General features: G+C 39.7%; 2 protein-coding genes across 3 annotated transcripts; one reads left to right on the top strand and one right to left on the bottom strand.

Annotated features, from left to right (window-relative positions):
* Window positions 1-184: 184 nt before the first annotated feature.
* On the top strand, window positions 185-2,593 carry C8H6orf120 (chromosome 8 C6orf120 homolog). Its single transcript, XM_031038732.2, has one exon. The coding sequence runs from the start codon at window positions 243-245 to the stop codon at window positions 795-797; it is 555 nt and encodes a 184-aa protein (XP_030894592.1). The 5' UTR covers window positions 185-242; the 3' UTR covers window positions 798-2,593.
* Window positions 1,655-17,530, bottom strand: PHF10 (PHD finger protein 10). Of its 2 annotated transcripts, none has more exons than XM_081829331.1 (11): window positions 17,401-17,530; window positions 14,955-15,085; window positions 14,245-14,328; window positions 13,181-13,314; window positions 12,934-13,083; window positions 12,219-12,328; window positions 10,411-10,564; window positions 7,988-8,143; window positions 3,344-3,452; window positions 2,871-3,059; window positions 1,655-1,819 (listed from the first exon to the last, which is right to left on the bottom strand). In XM_081829331.1, exons 1-11 carry the CDS (start codon window positions 17,451-17,453, stop codon window positions 1,734-1,736), a joined length of 1,356 nt encoding a protein of 451 aa, XP_081685457.1. In that variant the 5' UTR covers window positions 17,454-17,530; the 3' UTR covers window positions 1,655-1,733. The 2 variants fall into 2 exon arrangements, with proteins under 2 accessions (XP_081685457.1, XP_081685458.1); XM_081829332.1 differs by having other exon boundaries at window positions 14,245-14,322.
* Between the last annotated feature and the right edge of the window lie 762 nt (window positions 17,531-18,292).

The raw sequence follows: 18,292 nt of genomic DNA, 5'->3' as shown, positions 1-18,292 counted from the left end.
CCCTCCCTTCCCCCTTCTCACCCTGCACCGCCCGCCGTCCTCCCCCTCCTCCCTGCACCGCTCCCCCCTTCCCTTCTCTCCTCCCCCTTCCCACCCGGCACCGCTCTCCCTCTCCTCCTCCTCCGGGGGCCCGCGGGGACCCGCCCCCGAGCGGCGGCCTGGCGCTGCTGGCGCGCTGAGCATGCCCTCTGGTCCTCCTGCAGGACGTCCGCAGGGCAGCGGGGGAGCGGCGGGCGGCGGGCATGGCCGCTGCCTGGAGGCGCGCGCTGCTGGTCCTGCTGGCCTCGCACGTGGTGTCCGCGGCGAGCTCCTCGGACGAGGACGAAGTTCCCGAAGAGTGGCTCCTCCTGCACGTTGTGCAGGGCCAGATAGGAGCCGGGAATTACAGCTACTTGAGGTTGAATCACGAGGGGAAGATTGTTCTTAGGATGCAGAGCTTGAAGGGAGACGCAGACCTGTACGTGTCGGACAGCACCCTGCACCCGAGCTTCGACGACTACGAGCTCCAGTCCGTCACGTGCGGCCAGGACGTGGTGTCCATCCCCGCGCACTTCCAGCGCCCCGTGGGCATCGGCATCTACGGGCACCCGTCCCACCATGAGAGCGAGTTCGAGATGAAAGTGTACTTCGACCGCAGGATCGAGCAGTCCCCGTTTGCCGAGGTCGCGGTCTTCGATGGCAGGGACCCTGCGCACAGGCACGCCCACGCCCCCGAGGACGCGCCCCAGGAGGAGGAGTCCGTGCTCTGGACCATACTCATTAGTATTCTGAAACTGGTCCTCGAAATCCTGTTCTGATTCACTGAACATGCTCTGGAACCTGGGAAGTTGATTGCAGTTCTCTCTGAATCCAGCTACCCTGGTCTGGTGGAAATTCTGGTTACTTCTAATTGGGGGGTGGAAAAATAAAGCCATACAGTTTTGTTACCTCATATACCCCAAAAGTAGGGAAAGCAGCAAGAACGATGTTTTTTTCCTCCAAATGTCAAAATTCCTGTAAAAGGAATACGCACAATAAAATGTTTAAACTCCAGTTTGATTAGCTTGTCAGGTGACTAAAAATATTGCAGTAACCCAGGTATATATAAAATAAATCGAAACAGAGCATCAGATTAAAAGGTTGGTAGCTAGAACTGTATTCTGGTTAGATTCCCAATGCAGTTACAACGTGTAGACCTTGAAGAGTTACTAAAAGCAAGTCTGAAATGTAATGATTTCTGGGGATTTGCGTGGGTATGGGGCAAAAGCCCCGTGCCTGTTCCCCAGGTCAAGTGGGCACCCGTCTCCAGACAGATTTCCTGGCAGACCCAGGTTCCGAATCTCATCAGGTCATTTGTTATTTATCACCTTGGGCTACCTATTTAAAATTCTTCTATCATTAAGATAACTGTTATGCTACCCACAATAGGCCAGAAACAATATAGACTAGGAAAATTTCATGCAAATACTAGTCACTTTCAGGTCAATGGAGAAATAGTTGAGTATTTCAATTAAACTGCCTAATATTTCCAACTGAATTTCTGGATAGAGCCAAAGTACTAAGAGATTAAAAGAAACTTTTGGAAAATGAACTGTTATTTCTCTACTTGTAATTGGTTTCAAGGGTAAAAGTGGCTTATAACAAATAAATCAACTTGCAGATTTTAAGCACATAGTTAATTTCAGAATCTTTTATTGGCATAAAATTGAGAATGTAAATAAGCTGGCACCAAATATTTCATTTAAATCCATATTTTATCCCTCTTTGCTGTTTTTCCCCCTTCTGCCCACTTTCCTGGGTGTTGGGGGGGCTCGCTGACAACAGTCACAAATCCAGCGACCTAGGAGAAAAATTGTTAGTTAATAATAGTACGAAATTTAATTCTTTAGGACTGAATTTTAAACCCATTTGGCTCTCCTTCCTTAGCTATCGCTAATGATACTTTTCTGTGGATTTGTGATGTGTAGGACACTAATGAGTTTCTTAAGGAGAAAAATGTAAACTTCCCTTCATCAGTGTAATCAATACCATATGAAATTCAGTACCAATGGGGGGTGGGGTGGGAGGAGCGATTCTATACAATGATACGGATTTTAAAAAATTATTACAATCCTTTCTGAAACCTAAACAGTATCCTACTTGCAGAGTTCAATACTACAAACCTCATATAAAACCTGTTAGAGGGCTTGGCTTATTTTCCAGCCCTTTTCTCTGCTGCTCAGTGGCAGTTCCCAAGGCCTGGTGTACCAGACACAGCATTTAAAACTGATCAGTGATAAACTGTACCATGTACTCCATCTGACTTAACTACAGAACTTCAAGTTGCCTGCTTCTTAATGATTCCCAGGAAACTTAGTTCTTGGCATATATTTTATAAAAGTATTATACAGTGTTAACTATGCAAATAAGTTCAGATTTACACAATTATGTGTAATATTTTAGTCCAAGTACTGTGATTTATTCTTCAACTCTGTGTTCATTCCAAAGTTACCTGGAATTGTCATGCTGCCTCATTTTATATAAATCTGGTTTAATATTTATAAAGGCATAGCAGTCATTTTTGTTAAGTTTCTGAATAGATGATATAAAAATAAAATCAAGGCTTTGAAACAAATTGATGCTCTTGCTTTAGTTCTTTCAGTAGGAAGACATGAGTTCACTCTACATTGAACTCTACTTCCAATACTTGGATGGGGCACTCTGACATCCCATTTGTCCTTTAGTTGGATTACCTAGGGATGAAAAGCAGGCGGATGTTATCTGGATAATCACAGCTTTGGTCACTTCTTATGAACAGAAGGATCCTTAAGGTGTTTATGCAGAGCCTTTAAAAAAAGGCTAGGAGAGTCCCTCCACTCAAAGATAATGTTCCTCCGTTTTTCAGTCTTTACCTGATGGAATAGCACCAAGGCCCACACAAAAAGTATGATAACCTCTGTCACACACATCACAGAACATCATTTCTTCTTCGTGGTGGGGTTGTCCACATATAATGCAAGTTTTACATTCCATACACTGCCATGGGTAGGTCTTAATCATAGAAACAAGCTCCATGGTCATATCCAGGCAAGAAGGATGGCCTAAACCAAAACCAGCATTAGTATTTCACAACAGAAGTTTGAACTTAATATGGCATAATAAAATGCTAGTTTGCTTGGAGTTCTCGAGAATGGCTACAGTGTTTAATCACCAAAAAAATGAAAATACAAGAAGTAGAGGAAAATACATGGGCTGCTTTTCTATGCCTCACACGTTACCCTATATATGAGATGATTCTTTGTTTCAGGTCTGACAACGAAAACGCCTCGTTTTTGAGGCAACAAATAGGGCGGTTAAAATGTTAAGAAGACACGTTAGTACTTACCACTATTCTCACACTGGGAGCAGTGTATAAGTGATTCAGCCTTCCCTTTCTTGTTGGACTCCTTACCCTTCAGACAAATTCCACATAGAGCATTTGGAATGACCTTTGGCTGGAAGGGTAGAAGAGGGCTATAAATTCATGCCAGAAGAACTTACTATGGGTTCATAAGGAATTGTTACTGCCTTATCTTTACTTTTGGTAACTTGCTCATGAGGACCTTTTTGAAAGACCTCACTTGAGAAAGCCAGCTTTCAACATATGATGGCCTACTGACTAAAGCCTTAGATTTTGTTTAAAAATTCTGTCAACAGCGTGATCTCATGTCAGGATTAAATGTAGCATTCTACACTCCCTACGTGCACAGTAAGGTCTGTATAATGAACTGGAAGGGAAGACTACAATGTCAAATTGCACTATTAACTGGAAGAGAAAATCCAAGTACCGAATGACCATCACATGTATAGTCAGGCTTACTGAAAAATGGAAGGCTCCATGTTAAGCAGCTTATATACTGGTTTTGTTTAAAAACCGATTATTTTCCAAAGTTGTAAAAACAGATCTATAAAATCCAAGTTACAAGAATCAATATGGTTTAACATTTTTAATTGAAAGATGTCTCATCCATACATTGTCATGTGCATAAATGTTTCTGGAAACCAAGCTATTATTCCCTTTGCATATCTAATAATAAAAGAGCCTGTGCTTAGGGGAAAAGCATTCCATAAGAGATACAAAACATAGAAGAGGAAAGTAAGTTTTCAGACGAGCAAAAAAAAAAATCATCACTTAAAAAATTACAGACACCCTCATATTCTTGAGTACCATTCATTTTTCAGATTAAAGCCTTGCTCAATCCAATGAAAGTATTTGGGCTTTAAAAAACACTTAGCAACACATGGAAAAGGACAAAGAAGAAAAGATTCACAGCACCTACGATTATCAGGGGAGGGAGAACATACAAACATCACAGCTTTGACCATAATAAGATGATGTTCATTCATGCTACTTGAATACGTAAGTAAATGGTGGCAGAAAAAGAAGAGCAAGCATGGGCCAAGTAGGAGATGGGCCAGGGGCATACGTGTATACATGACCTGCAGGAAGATTCTCTTCAGCAGGATTGTGGTATTTCTGTTTTATTCCAACCCAGCCAAATACATCTTCTATTTCCCTCTCCTAAGTTACTAACCCAAAGAGGAGCCTAAAGGAAACTCCCAACTTTGTATATAGCATTCCAGCTTTGAAATGTCTCACTGCCACCTTCAAAACCTGTTAGGCCTAAACAATTTGTTAATTCTTTAAATTTTTTATGTCTTAAATTGTCTTTCTTTGCAAAAGATGACAGAGGCATTCAAAAATAATTTTTGGCTTATTTATTTAAAAAAAAAGTCAACCTTATACATAAATATAATAACAGTAACTCTAAACAATCACAAATGTCTCTACAAAATAATAAATACCATGGAAGTTAAAACATACATATAAAGCTTTACCGTTCACTATTCTACATCTGTGTATCTGCATACCCTGCTCCCCCAACAAAAGGATAGTGTCAAGGCTCACACCGTGTGCGTCTTGCAGTGCAGTTACCCTCCGTTGTTGCTGCTACGTTCTAAGCAGGAGGTTCTCACTGTGCTTCCTACACCTAAATACAAAAGAGCTAGAAGTGCACTTCTATGATCCGAGTTCTGATCCAGTGATGACCACATCTGTAACTGCCATAATATACAGCAGAAAGCTACCTCTCAATACACCAAATAAGAACTCTGTTGGTTACGGCACCTGCACTGAACGTAGAAGACTTATTTAATACTTGTAGTCGAAGTTAGATACTGGCATATACCAAGTATTCGAGTATCTTTCACTAAAGTCAGGGAAGTAACTACATAGTATTAAATTCTAAAAGAACTCCTCATAGGAAACCCTTTACAAAAGTCAAAAAGGAATCAAACACAAGGCTAGTCATTCACATTCTAGAGCAATTCAAGTTCTACAGCCATTAAAATATAATTAAACACCTATGATAAAAAAAGGGACACCAAGAAAATTCTAGGTTTACTTCTAAGCTTAAAATCATAATATTTTGTTAAACCATTTAAAATGTTTCTTACCCAATAGTCTTCATCTTGATGAAAAGAGGGAGTGACGGGGTGGAGAAGAGAGAGAGAAAGAGAGAGAGACAGAGCTTTGTAGCATTTCCTATGGCAATTCTTTGTTCACTCAAGCACTCTGAGCTCTCTGAGAAGCCACCCTGCTCACACCCAGGACCGCCAGTTGGGAAACTAGTCTCTGAAGGAGACTCCTCTGATGGAGGAGGAAGGAACAGTGTGCAGAACTCCCATGAAGACTGATGGAACAGAACCCTATGTCTGACGGTCAGTTCTACTTCTAGTAAGTGCAACAACATCAAAGTTTCACTATTGATAAGAAAATTAAAATACTCATCCTAATGGTTCTCAGCATCTCAAATAAAAGGCTCACAATACACTGACTTTCCTGCTTGAGAAATAACCAAAGATAAGTGAGACTTTCATGGTAGCACTAATATAGTATAGATTTTAATTATAAACTTGTCACATAGGCCTGAATCCTAACAATTATGCTTTAATTGCAGGTTAATGTAACCTAAACAATACTGTCCTACAAATTAAGGGCAAGCACTAGTGAATCTTATTAAGCAAGACATCAGATACGTCATCACTTTTCTTAACTCCAACATATTTATATATATGACCTTCAGCTTGAAGTACCCTAATATTTAGGCACATCTTGGCTTATTAATATTTTTCATACAGAGGTTACTTTTAATAAACATGTTCACATTAATGTATTAAGTCTAGATACCGGTTGTTCCAAACTTTGAAATACCTGAAACATTTTTAGGTACTAAAAATGTTCACAGAAATTATAAAATGTGTATTTTGCATATTACGCTCCCTTGAGTAATACCAATTTAGGTCAATCTATAGGATTTCTTCTAGATTAAATCAATGATACTGTGGAATAATTCATTTTCAGCCTCTATTAAAACATCTGCTTCACCATTCGCTCCTCTGAACCCACGATGAATCCAGGCTTATTATGAAAGGTCTCCTTAATGCTGACACTGTGCTCTGAACTGCGACTCCCATCGGAAGACCGCAGCACACTTTGCAGCACACACACCAGGCTAACTTTCCAAGGTTTAATCTTTGGAGTTCATTTGCTTTCAATTATTAAGCATTAATTTATATCTTAAGTTTAAAAAATTAGGTAAGCTATCTATGTAAAAACAAGTATAAAAAACACACAGCTGCAGCCTGTTGAAGCCATCCTTGGAAGCCAACCCTTGCCAAATGAAGCTTAAGATTTGCTTGCCATAGGCTGAAAAAACATGGATTTTTAAATTGATTATGTAATGGCATTTTCAAATTAAATATGGATTAAATTAAACACTAATTTGTTAAGTTGCTTTGTTTACTTCAGGAAAAGAAAAGTAAGCAGATTGCTAGAAGGGTCCGGCTGAGGAAGGGAAGTTGGCTGGCAGCCCGCGTGCACCTGTTCCTCTAGATCGTCCACTGTGACCACAATCCTGACCCACAACAAGATGCTTTTAACAATTCCATTCAGCAAAACTGCTCCATCACCTTACTCTAAAACGTTCCTTCAAAACACCTTCATAACCACAGTTAAAGGCATATTCAGATATACTCCAGACCATATGAATGGTCTATTTTACTATCACCATCCAGAACATAAAACCATGCAGCTGATTTCACCCCCTCCAGGACATTCCTAAACCCCCATCATGTAGGGATAGGGCTACTCACCTCTCACCTAGCCCTCGGAAGGGGAGGACGGTAACAATAATATTGCTGATAACATACTACCTTACTCTGAGAAGAGCCAGACCAGAAGTTCACAAGTGTATATATATATATGTGTATATATATATATATATATATGTGTATATATATATATATATATATGTGTGTATATATATATATATATATATATGTGTGTATATATATATATATATATATATATAACCCAGATTACATCACTAAATAATGCTTAAATCCTGGTCATAGAGTCATAGAGGCTATTTGCCAAGGTTAAGCTAAAAATCACATAATGTAAATAACAGGTTTTACTATTTTCTATCGCAGAGTTAGCTGAATTTGGCCAATGGATCGAATAATCTTTAGATTAAACCCAGATCTTTCTCCAGGAGAGGCAGCTTATTCTAAGAGTCTATCCACCCATCCTTTACAGCTTAGCATGTTCAGCTATACTAAATACTAGGATATTGTAAATATCAGATAATTAGGATCTTTACTCCAAAGAAACAAAATATAAAGTTCTGCCTATGAAATGAATTTTTAAAAACCCATACTTGCCTGGTTATTGTTTAAAAAACAAAAAAAGATTTTCTTATAAATTGTACATCTACAGAAAACAGAAGCTGAACCATAGGCAAAAGTGACAGAAAAGCCACCAGGAAAATAAAGCAAAAAAGAAAGAAGCTGACAGAGGGCACACACCACAGAACAGCTAGTGAAGTACAGCAGGCAGAGCTCCACAACTTTGAAAGTCAAAGTTAAACTATCTCGGGGAGAGAGGCTGGTCAGGAAGGAAGCGGAGTCAGGGGCTTTTTTCTTCTACCTTGTACCCAGGGACTGACTTGGACAGTACAGAACGTTTGGAAGCATCTTTTCTTGGAGTAGCAGCTTTGTCCTTGGATCTCTGTCTTCCCTGGAAAGGCTCCTCCTGGCTGTCAGGAAGGCCTTCCCCTTCAGACACGTTGCCGGAGGAGCTGTCCTGGAGGTCAAAAGCACAAACAAAGATCCCTTGGAATTCACATAGACTTGAGTGTGATTTGTAAAAAGTTTTAAAGTTCCATCAATGTAAAAATAAAAAGATAACTGTAAATATAAGAAAACTTTTTCCAGTGCCGACTAAAAGAAGTCATGTTAAAAATCACCTACCTGTGTTATAAATACATGAAATCATAGAGCTAATTCCATTTACACCAGCTAGCACCTTAATCCACCGTTCTCTGATGTAACACGACCAGAACTGTCTGCTTCGGTGCTTCGACACCATTGTGCTGTGTCACGGGGGGCATTGTTTGTTTCAGACAAAAAACTGCTCAAAAAATAAACTGTCTTAAATAAGGGTGGGTATTTTTTACTGAGTAATAAATGTCTTTAGAGTTCTTCAAGCACTCACTTGTATTCCATGCAAGCACCAGTATCGCTGAGCCTTTACGACAGTATCTGACATATTTTAGATGTTCAAAGTTTAGGAGTTCGATATCTGAATATTTAATTCTTCATTTTTTTATTTAAAATTTTCTAATTAAAATAAAAATGCTATGTTCATATAAATTATGAAAATTAATAACTGAAAAAATTAGGTTATCCATAACTACTTTGATAAACATTCTGAGACAACTACTGGGAACATAAATGCATCTCCTTTTAATTTTTTCCAGGTGTGTGTCTGCATATAAATACCCAGAGTCACACATTCACACATTCATACACACACCTATCTACACATACCCCTCATTTTTTTAGAACACAAAACGGATGGGGCACCTGGGTGGCTCAGTCAGTTAAGTGATCGACTCCTGGTTTCCGCTGAGGTCATGATCTCAGGGTCGTGAGATCGAGCCCCACATCGGGCTCCAGGCTCAGTGCAGAGTCTAAGATTCTCTCTCCCTCTCCCTCTGCCCCTCCCCGACTCCTCTAAAATAAATAAATCTTAAACATAATCTTAAAAACACACACACACACACACACAAACTGGATTACACTGAGTGTGTATGCATGTGTTTTTCAATTGTTTTAAGTATTATGTGCATTTTATCACATCATTTAATATTCTTTGAACTTCATTTCTGTCATGTAAATGTAATATATCACTTACTGTGAACATTAAAATTATTCCTAATTTCCATTATAAAAAAAATACAGTTAACACTCCAATGGCCATTTTTTGTCCTAATTATTGTCCTTCAGGTAAATTCTGTTAATATATTTGCTAGGTCAAATTCTGTGGAAGTCAAAAATCTTGGTTTTACTGTTAAATGCTCTCCTGAAATGTTGGATTAATTTATACTGACAAGCAGAGTGAGGGAAAGTCAACATACCCTGTTCACACCACAGCAACCCCTTCACCAGTAAGACAGGAGAAAAGTGGTACCATCCTTTAATACTTGAATAGCATCTTAGTTTATGTAACATGTATCATTAAATGTTTTAGAAGGTGCTGGTGACAAAAGATTTACTGCACATCGAATGGTAGCACATTCTCAGGTTCAGGCTGGCTGCTCAGTGCACCACGCTAAATCAGATCAGAATCCTCTGACATCGTGGTTTTGTTCTCCTTCACTTCCACCAAGCACACCAACACTCCCCAGTCATGCAACTGCATTTTGCTTTAAAAAAAAAAAAAAAAGTCATACAAGAAAACCTACCTAATAGCACAACATACCAGTCACCTTCACATTTTCCTATAGGAAATCTAAATTATTAATTAAGCAATAGGATGGGCCCCTGGGTGGCTCAGTCAGTGAAGCATCTGCCTTTGGCTCAGATCTCAAGGTCCTGGGATCGAGCCCTGTGTGGGGAATCCCTGCTCAGCGGGGACCCTGCTTTTCCCTCTCCTCCCCGCTTGTGCTCTCTGTTACTATATCTGTCTCTCTCTCTCAAATAAATAAGTAAAATATTTAAAAAAAAAAAAAAAAAAAATTAAGCAATAGGAACACAAGTTAATGTGCTCCCAAAACCAAGACAGTTCAATATAGGATTGTAAACTCATGTCTAGTGCCCTTTCCTAACCTGCCTGTGATAACTTTAAAGGCAACTTTAAAAATAAAACTTACCAAAGGCCATCCACAGCCTGTCTACACCAATGCACACAATAAATAATATTCTTGATGAAAGCATTCGGGAAATTATATGCAACTGTCCTTTTTCAAAAAGAGGATGGTGATACAAGTTCAATTCAACATCTGGGAAAGCAATTAGCAAAAACTCAAAGGGAAGGAGACACCTCCTAGTAAAGATCAATGTTCCTACCGAAGTGCCTTTATGTTTCCGTTTCTCATCGCCTTGACCATCCTCGGCATCATCTGAATCGCCATCGCTGTCTAGGGCCGGGAGCTCAGGATCCAGAGGGGGCTCATAAAGTGCGGTGTTTAACGGCAGATACCGCAGCTCATCTGGTGAGTACCTGAGGTTCAGAGAGATGACTGTCAGTTGTCTTTTGATTAATATGAATGATCTAATCCATGAGCTTCAAACATAGCCTTAATCTTCTCAATTAACCCCAAATACTTTTGGAAAATGATTACAGATGTAACAAGTAAGTTTTCATTTTGTATCAAGTAAGGAAAAGTAATAAATAAAAAGCCTAAACATTTTTTGCACCAGGCTATGAGTTTAATATACACATTTGATTCTTATTATCAAAAGATTTGTCTCTCGGGCGCCTGGGTGGCTCAGTTGGTTAAGCGACTGCCTTCGGCTCAGGTCATGATCCTGGAGTCCCTGGATCGAGTCCCACATCGGGCTCCCTGCTCGGCAGGGAGTCTGCTTCTCCCTCTGACCCTCCCCCCTCTCATGTGCTCTCTCTCATTCTCTCTCAAATAAATAAATAAAATCTTTAAAAAAAATAAAAAAAAAAAAAAGATTTGTCTCTCTCCTTCATCCTCAACCCAAAAAGAGGAAAAAAAAAAAAAGTCAGCAGACTAAAGTGGAACTGTGGCAATTAAAGACTGTGCACAAAACCCACGCCCCCTGAGTGCCCCACCCCTCACTCCCTAAGTTATCACTGCTTCTGGGTCCACTGCTGCTTCACATGCACAATAAGTATGACGATGCGTCCACCTCACAGACGGATGTGAGGATTTTATCAATTGACACTTGCAATGCACGGCAGCACGTGGTCCATGACATTGTTTAAGAAACCAAATCAATCATCTATTGTGTCTGAAATGAGAGATCAGCAGCCCCTGACCCTGAATCAGATGGCATCCACGCCACAGGACACTGGCCATTCCCAGCCACAGGCCAGCCCTCTCCCATGTCACACCCTGTCCACACCCTGAAACCTGAGTTTGGGAGTGGGCACTGGATCTGCATCTCCCTCAATTAAGACAGCAAAAAGCAAAGGGATTGGTACCCTGGCATGTCACTTTTAATAATTTGCTGACCCAAAAGTGAAATTAAAATCTGCTAACCCATGATTTAAATTTGGCTTTCAAATAGTAGGATCCTATAGTCTATTTTAAATACTATTCCTTAAAGAACAGTCTCTTTCCTCAAGAACATAGGTTTAAGGCTGAAGTAAAAGCTGAGATTTTCAAATAAAATGACCCTGTTAGCCTGGTTTTCAGTTACATCCCGACTGGGACTCAGAGGTAAGCAGCCCTCTTGCCACCCTGCGTGGAAGCAGCAGCCAGGCCGGCGGTGTGGCTGGAACAAGCAGGTGGCCGTGGCCGCCCGGCAGCCTCTCTGCTCCTTCCTTCATCTCCTCTGCCGAATAAGTCCGTGCTTCCCGAGGGAGCAGGTCTGGGTTGTGCCCGGGAGTCTGCATTCCCAATAAGCTTTCAAGTGACACAGGTAGAGATTGAGGCCTGGGGTGCCTTAGAACCTCTGACGCCTACCCACAGAAACACAAGCAGGGGGGCGGGGAGATGGGCAGCCTGGGGCTTGTCAGCAGACAGCAGACGTTCAAGCACTGCCTGAAGGGGGTTCTTCTGTGTGCAGAGCTGCAGAAGTCAGAGAGGATACGGACACATGCCAAACTCTTTGGAGGCAAGTATGCCAGACTCTCAAGTCCCTCAGCAATACCCAATAGTAATGGTCATAAAACCAATGAATACCTTTTGTAATATTCCTGGAACTGTCCGGGGATGAGGGCCACTGGGTAAGAACTGACCTTGGTTCGCTCTGTCGGTAACACTTTGTACTTCCCTTGAGGCACCTGGATAACCTGGGTTAACGTGAAGAGAAATACAAAACTGATTCCACGCTAGGAATCAAGGTTTTAGGAACACAACAGCTCTTGTTCTCCACTGTGCTCCTCCCCACCAAAGGCTAGAAACACAGGAGACATTAGGAACTAGAACCCAAGGGGACAGGAGGGTGTTTCTAGCTGTACATGGGAACTGTGTCTGGCTCTTTGCCACAGCCATCACTGCTGAGGGAAACGTAGTGTGCTTCTGCCCACCGCTGACGAGCAAGGGGACCTGGGCAACACATACGGCATCCTCATCTATGAAATGAGAAGAATACTAGCTTCAACCTCATATGGCAACTGTGAGTATTAAGTGAATTAAGATGGAAATTTCTTAAAACAACCCTTGGGACAAGCAAAAGTCAACTACAGAGCAAAAGACACCTCCCTCACACACACACAGAAGTGAGCTGAGTATTACTGGCATATCGTTAAAAATTGTATCTTAAGTTCTGGGGCAGAAAAGGACACACTGCCAGCAGAAAAAAAAAAAACAACGGCTAAATAAAGGAGGCGCTGAGCACTCTACCCTAACAAGCACAAAGTGAGGTTCAGGAACTAATAAAGTTAAGCAGCCCTACGTGTGTCTGCAAGTCAAAATAAGCTCTTCTTTCTTCCATACGTTCCCGGTTTAAGTTGCTGTTAAATTCAGCTGCTTTTTTGGCAGCTTTCTTAATGTACTCAGGCACTTTGCTGGCTTCAACCTTCTGAGTATTCTGTTGTTGCATTTGCTGAAATAAAAATATTACAGTTGGAAGTCACATACAACTTTACAAAATGTCATTCTCCCCAAACCAAATAAGAGATGCCAATCACCTCAATACTTACAGAATACTCTTTATAATGATCTGTAATTCGCTGACGTTCTTTTTCTTGTAAAATAACAGAATATTCAGCATGTTTGGCTGGATATTCTTTTATCATTAAATCAATCACTTCATCACTGCGCAATGCTGTTAAACCTATTTTAGACCAAAAAAATAGTTTAAAAAAAAGCTCTTTTAAGGCTAAGTGAACAAAACTACTTTTCAAAATTTGCTTTTCCTTTAATCTACTCTACATTTAAAATTTTCCAGTAGTCAAGGGAGAATACTGTAATATATTTGAAAATAATAAAAAACAATATTCATAATATAAAGTCAAACAATTTTTTAAAAAAAGCTCATCAAAGTTGCAAAGGAAAATAAATCAATTTTTGAACCACATTTTTTTTTAAGATTCAATGTACTATAAACATATATCCCTTTACTAAAAACAATGGCTAAATAATGATGCATACTAACTTAGACCATTGAGGATTAAGGATTATCCTTAATCTAATATCCTTAACTAAGGAAAGATACTAGACAAAAACAAGAGTTTTTCAATATATTGCAGTACTTAGTCTTCAAATTCAATACACTAGAAATATTACAAAGCGTCCATTTAAATTCCAAGAGAAGCATCAGCACGCACATACAAGTCATACAGGCAATTTTCAAAACTCAGAGCATCCGATCATATCAACTGTTGCGATGAACACCCATGGTTTTATGTTAAAAAGTGCCACGGCGCATTAAAATGTTTATTAAAGAAAAACTGGAAACAAAGCATGGAGATAAGGCTACAGAACTAAAAACAGAGCAAAATGTGCCTTATAAGAGATAAAGACAATACTTTTTAAAACTACTATACAAATTTGGCACACCACACACACGGACACTTCTGTGAAATATTGTTATGTCATTCTCCTTTATCTTTTAACAAAAACCAAAAATAAACAATTTAGCATTTAAATAATTCAATCTATCTCATTAATTTTGTAAAATACTTTAGGAAAAAGGACAAATACCCATCCAATATCACCTCATAAACATCTAGCTTTCAGAATTCCCATTCAAAGCCTCTGTTACCTAGAGTGCACTGCGTCTCTGTGATGACATTCAGCTCCCGCAGGTAGAGTTTCTCCTTATGGGACAAATCTCGTCGCTCTAAATCTCCAAAAAAAAGAACAAAAGACTATTAAAAATAGTCTTTTACATTTATAACATTATGCATTTGTAAAACTTTTAAAAACTTAAAAACCTTAAGATTTTTTTAAAAAGTTAAATTCTTCATGGACTTAAAAAAGTACTATGTGTTATATATTCCAAAGATTACTAAAGAGACCACGCAAACAATCTTACAAATTCAAGGAATAAAAGCTAAATTAAAGTTGAAAACAGAATAACCCAAAGCAAGAATAGTAACTTAGTTGCACAGACAGCTTTTCTCAAATGGAGACACAGCCTGGTGCAGCTGCCTCCCTCGCTCAGGCCAGCAAGCAATGGGAAAGAATCAAACTCCTGCTGCTTTCGGCCATAACATGACTTTTTCTAAGACTTTCCCCAGGAAATTCACCTTCCACATTCTGCTTTTAAGTCCATTTATAAGGCATAAGAGCAAACGGAGAGTGGAGAGAAACGTTGGGTGACAGCAGAAAGGAAAATCAGCCAGCAGAAGAATATACAGTACATTACAAATATTCCATACTCAAATATTCAGAAGTTGATAACCTATCAAAAAGAATTACTATTTAGTTAAAAGTTAGATTTAATCTGTTACATAAACTAAGACTTAATACCTGGATATTTCCGTTTAAAGGAGGTCACACCCAAATATTCACTGACTTGTTCTTGAAGCATATAGTATTCTCCTGTTTCATCAGGTGGCCATTTGTACTCTATCAAATTTTCTGCTGGATAGTAGCTAAAGCTAAGCACAGAAATATGTATTATGCCTTAAATGTGGCTTTTATTAAGCTTTAATCATTTTTAAGGATTTATTTTTGAGGAGTTTCATTTTTAGGAATTTGGAGAACTACTTTAATTATTTAAATTCTCATTCAGTCTTCTGACTCTGCCATACACACAAGTTCCTACCGTCTTGTGCGTCCAAGAACATCACAAACAGGCAGAGGGAAAGGAAGCAAGCATGTGATACCAAACAAAACAGTACACTGGAACACTGGAACACACCCCAAAGAACCGAGACTCACAACTGTCAGCAATAAAGGAATTTTGTAGTGTTAAGAGATCTATAAGGCCAAAACAAAACGGTGGTGATATTCTTTCTGAATTCCCTCTCTTGAGCTTCACACCCATACTGCTATTTCATCCGCCCAAAGTACAAAGTCACCAACTCGTTTCCCACCTGCTGTTCAGTGAGTCAAACAGCTAAGAAAGCAAAACTCCAAAAACGTGTTTCTCAAAGAGCTGAACTATAAACCATAACTGTTTGTTCTCATAGACTCCACAGGCCAGAAGCACAGAACAGACCTGGTTTGATGGTTCCAGTGTACCGTGGACCCATCCCAATCCTGAAGAGCCAACGACAGATCTCTGGGCCTGGCCAACTCAACTTCTAAATGTCATCACTGGACAACAGAGGCAAGAACGTGACACTATTTTATGCATCCAATTAAAAGTAACAAACAAAAAGTAGTTTTCTCAAAAATAGTGCTGGGAAATTAGATATCCAAATGCAAAAGTATGAAATTGGACCCTTACCTCCTATCACATTCAAAAATAGATCAACAACCTCAGTACAAGAACCAAACCAGAAAACTCTTAGAAAAAAACACAGGAGTAACTCTTCCTGATCTCAGATTTGGCACTGGGTTCCAGACATGACACCAAAAGCATGAGCAACAAAAGAAAAATAGGTAATTTAAACTTCAGCAAAATTAAAAATTTTGTGCATTTTAGGACTGTTCAACAGAGTGAAAAGGCAACCCACAGAATAGGAAGAAAGAACTGCAGATCCTGTATCTGATAAGGGATTAATATCCAGAATGCATAAAAAACTCCACTACTCAACAACAACAAAACAAACAACCCAATTTAAAAATGGCAAAAACACCTGAATAGACATTTCCCCCCAAAGATTCACAAATAAGCACGGACAGGATGGTCAACATCACTGGTCACTACGGAAATTCAAATGGAACCGAGAGTGAGATGCCACCTCACATCTCTTAGGATGGTTCTTATCAGAACAACCGGGACATAGGGCGCCTGGGTGGCTCAGATGGTTAAGCGTCTGCCTTCGGCTCAGGTCATGATCCCAGGGTCCTGGGATCGAGTCCCGCATCGGGCTCCCTGCTAGGCGGGGAGCCTGCTTCTCCCTCTGCCTCTCTCTCTGTCTGTCTCTAATGAATAAATAAATAAAAAAAAAATCTTAAAAAAAAAAAAAAAAAAGAACAACCGGGACATAACCAATGGCAAAGGAAACCGCACTGCTGGTAGGAACAGAAAATGATGTGTCCGCTGGGGAAAGCAGTTTGGTAGGTCCTCAAAGTGCTAAACACAGAACTACTCTACGATCCAGCTGCTCCTCTCCAAGGGATACGCCCAAAGGGACTGAAAACAGGGACTGAACACATATTTATACACCAACGTTCACCGCAGCACTGTTCACAACAGCCCAAAGTGGGAAACAACCCTAGTGTCCGTCACGGGTGAAAGGACCAACAAGAGGTGGTCTATCCACGCAACGGAGCTCAGTTCAGCCCTAAAGAGAAAGGAAATTCGGACACATGCTACAACATGGATGAACTTCCAAGAAGCCAGACATAAAAGGACAAATACTGTATGATTCCATCTACACGAGGTGCACTGGACAAGCAAATCCAAAATGTCAGCAAGGGGATGGTGGCTGCCAGGGGCTGGGGAAAGAGAGCAGCGGCAACTGTTACTGCTTCCTGGCTAGGACGTTTCAGTGCAGGGGTGAAGCAACAGAGAAGGGTGCAGGTGGCAGCTGAAGGACACTGGACATAACCGTGCCACTGAGTGACACACCCAAACATCACTACAATGGTGAATTTTATATGTGTATTTTATCCAATAAAAACATGTTTTAGTTGCACTGAGTAACAAAAGCAATGTTGGTGTCATATGTAAAACATGACAAAAATATTCTACAATATCTAGTAACTGCCTTTGCCAGTGCAGGGGCCGGGGAGGAGGGAGTTACCGCAGAGGAGAGAAACATACCACAAAAACTACTATTAAGCAATGAAATGACAGTACCCAAGATCTTGACTTGAAGTCTCACAACTCCTAGAGCTATCTCCTGAGCCCATTCGCCTCCTTTTGGATGGTTGGGTCCCATCATTTGAATTATCTTCATTATCATCCTATACATTTAAAAAATTCGAAAAATAAGAAGAGAAACAATAAAAAAATAAGGAAAGAATGATTATGTATCTTCCCAGACTTGCTAAAAGGCTCCACTTAAAGGCTTTTTAAGGACAATTGATTATACAATGTTAACTTTCTATTATAATTAACAGGTATTTGGTTTTGGCATGGCAAGAATTTGGTATGGCAAGACCTGGAAGAAAACTAAAAAAAAAAATGATCTTCAATACAATCAAAATAAGAAAATTTTTAATTAACCTGTAAATCTAAATCTACTTTTGCTTTTTTACCGACTGCAGTTAAAATGCCCTGTGCATTAAAAACACATAAAATTGCTGCAACACTCTAAAATTAAAGCAAACCCTCCTACCTCAGCTAGGGAAAAAAATGTATGGATCATTTAGTGTTTAACTCAACTCATAGCTGGTTGACAGAACTATTCTAATGGGCTCATATACTTCTATTTCCGTGAAAAAAGGGCATACAAGGACTAAACACACATTACCAATCCTGTTAATTTTTTTCTTACATTGCAAAAATTTAGCAAGAATATTCGCTAATAAGAGTTATCAATCTATACAGCAACACACACACATCTCCACCAAAAGAGGAGGCTTAAGCATTTTTAGGTAACATTATCTGTGATGAGACAGTAATATCAAGACTCTAAGTTGGACCATTCCATTCAGAACATGAATGAGGCATCAGATGTTAGGAAATGGATTTATTCACATATTAGCTAAGGCTTAATGACTATAAGACTTACAAAAAATAACTTTTA

The sequence above is a fragment of the Leptonychotes weddellii genome, chromosome 8 (genome assembly GCF_054177405.1).
Source record: "Leptonychotes weddellii isolate Sample4059 chromosome 8, ASM5417740v2, whole genome shotgun sequence".
In the NCBI taxonomy this organism is placed as follows: domain Eukaryota; kingdom Metazoa; phylum Chordata; class Mammalia; order Carnivora; family Phocidae; genus Leptonychotes; species Leptonychotes weddellii.
Note: the sequence above shows the minus strand (reverse complement) of the source record. Positions and strands in the feature narration are given on the sequence as shown.

Bases quoted from the DNA above. Each gene is read 5' to 3' on its own strand.
- C8H6orf120 (XM_031038732.2), top strand. From the start codon at position 243: ATGGCCGCTGCCTGGAGGCGCGCGCTGCTGGTCCTGCTGGCCTCGCAC.
- PHF10 (XM_081829331.1), bottom strand. From the start codon at position 17,453: ATGGGCTCAGGAGATAGCTCTAGGAGTTGTGAGACTTCAAGTCAAGAT. The intron at 13,084-13,180 runs GTAAGTATTGAG...TTTTTATTTCAG, and splicing joins ATCATTATAAAGAGTATTCT to CAAATGCAACAACAGAATAC. The intron at 8,144-10,410 runs GTAGGAACATTG...TTTGACCTCCAG, and splicing joins GGAAACATAAAGGCACTTCG to GACAGCTCCTCCGGCAACGT.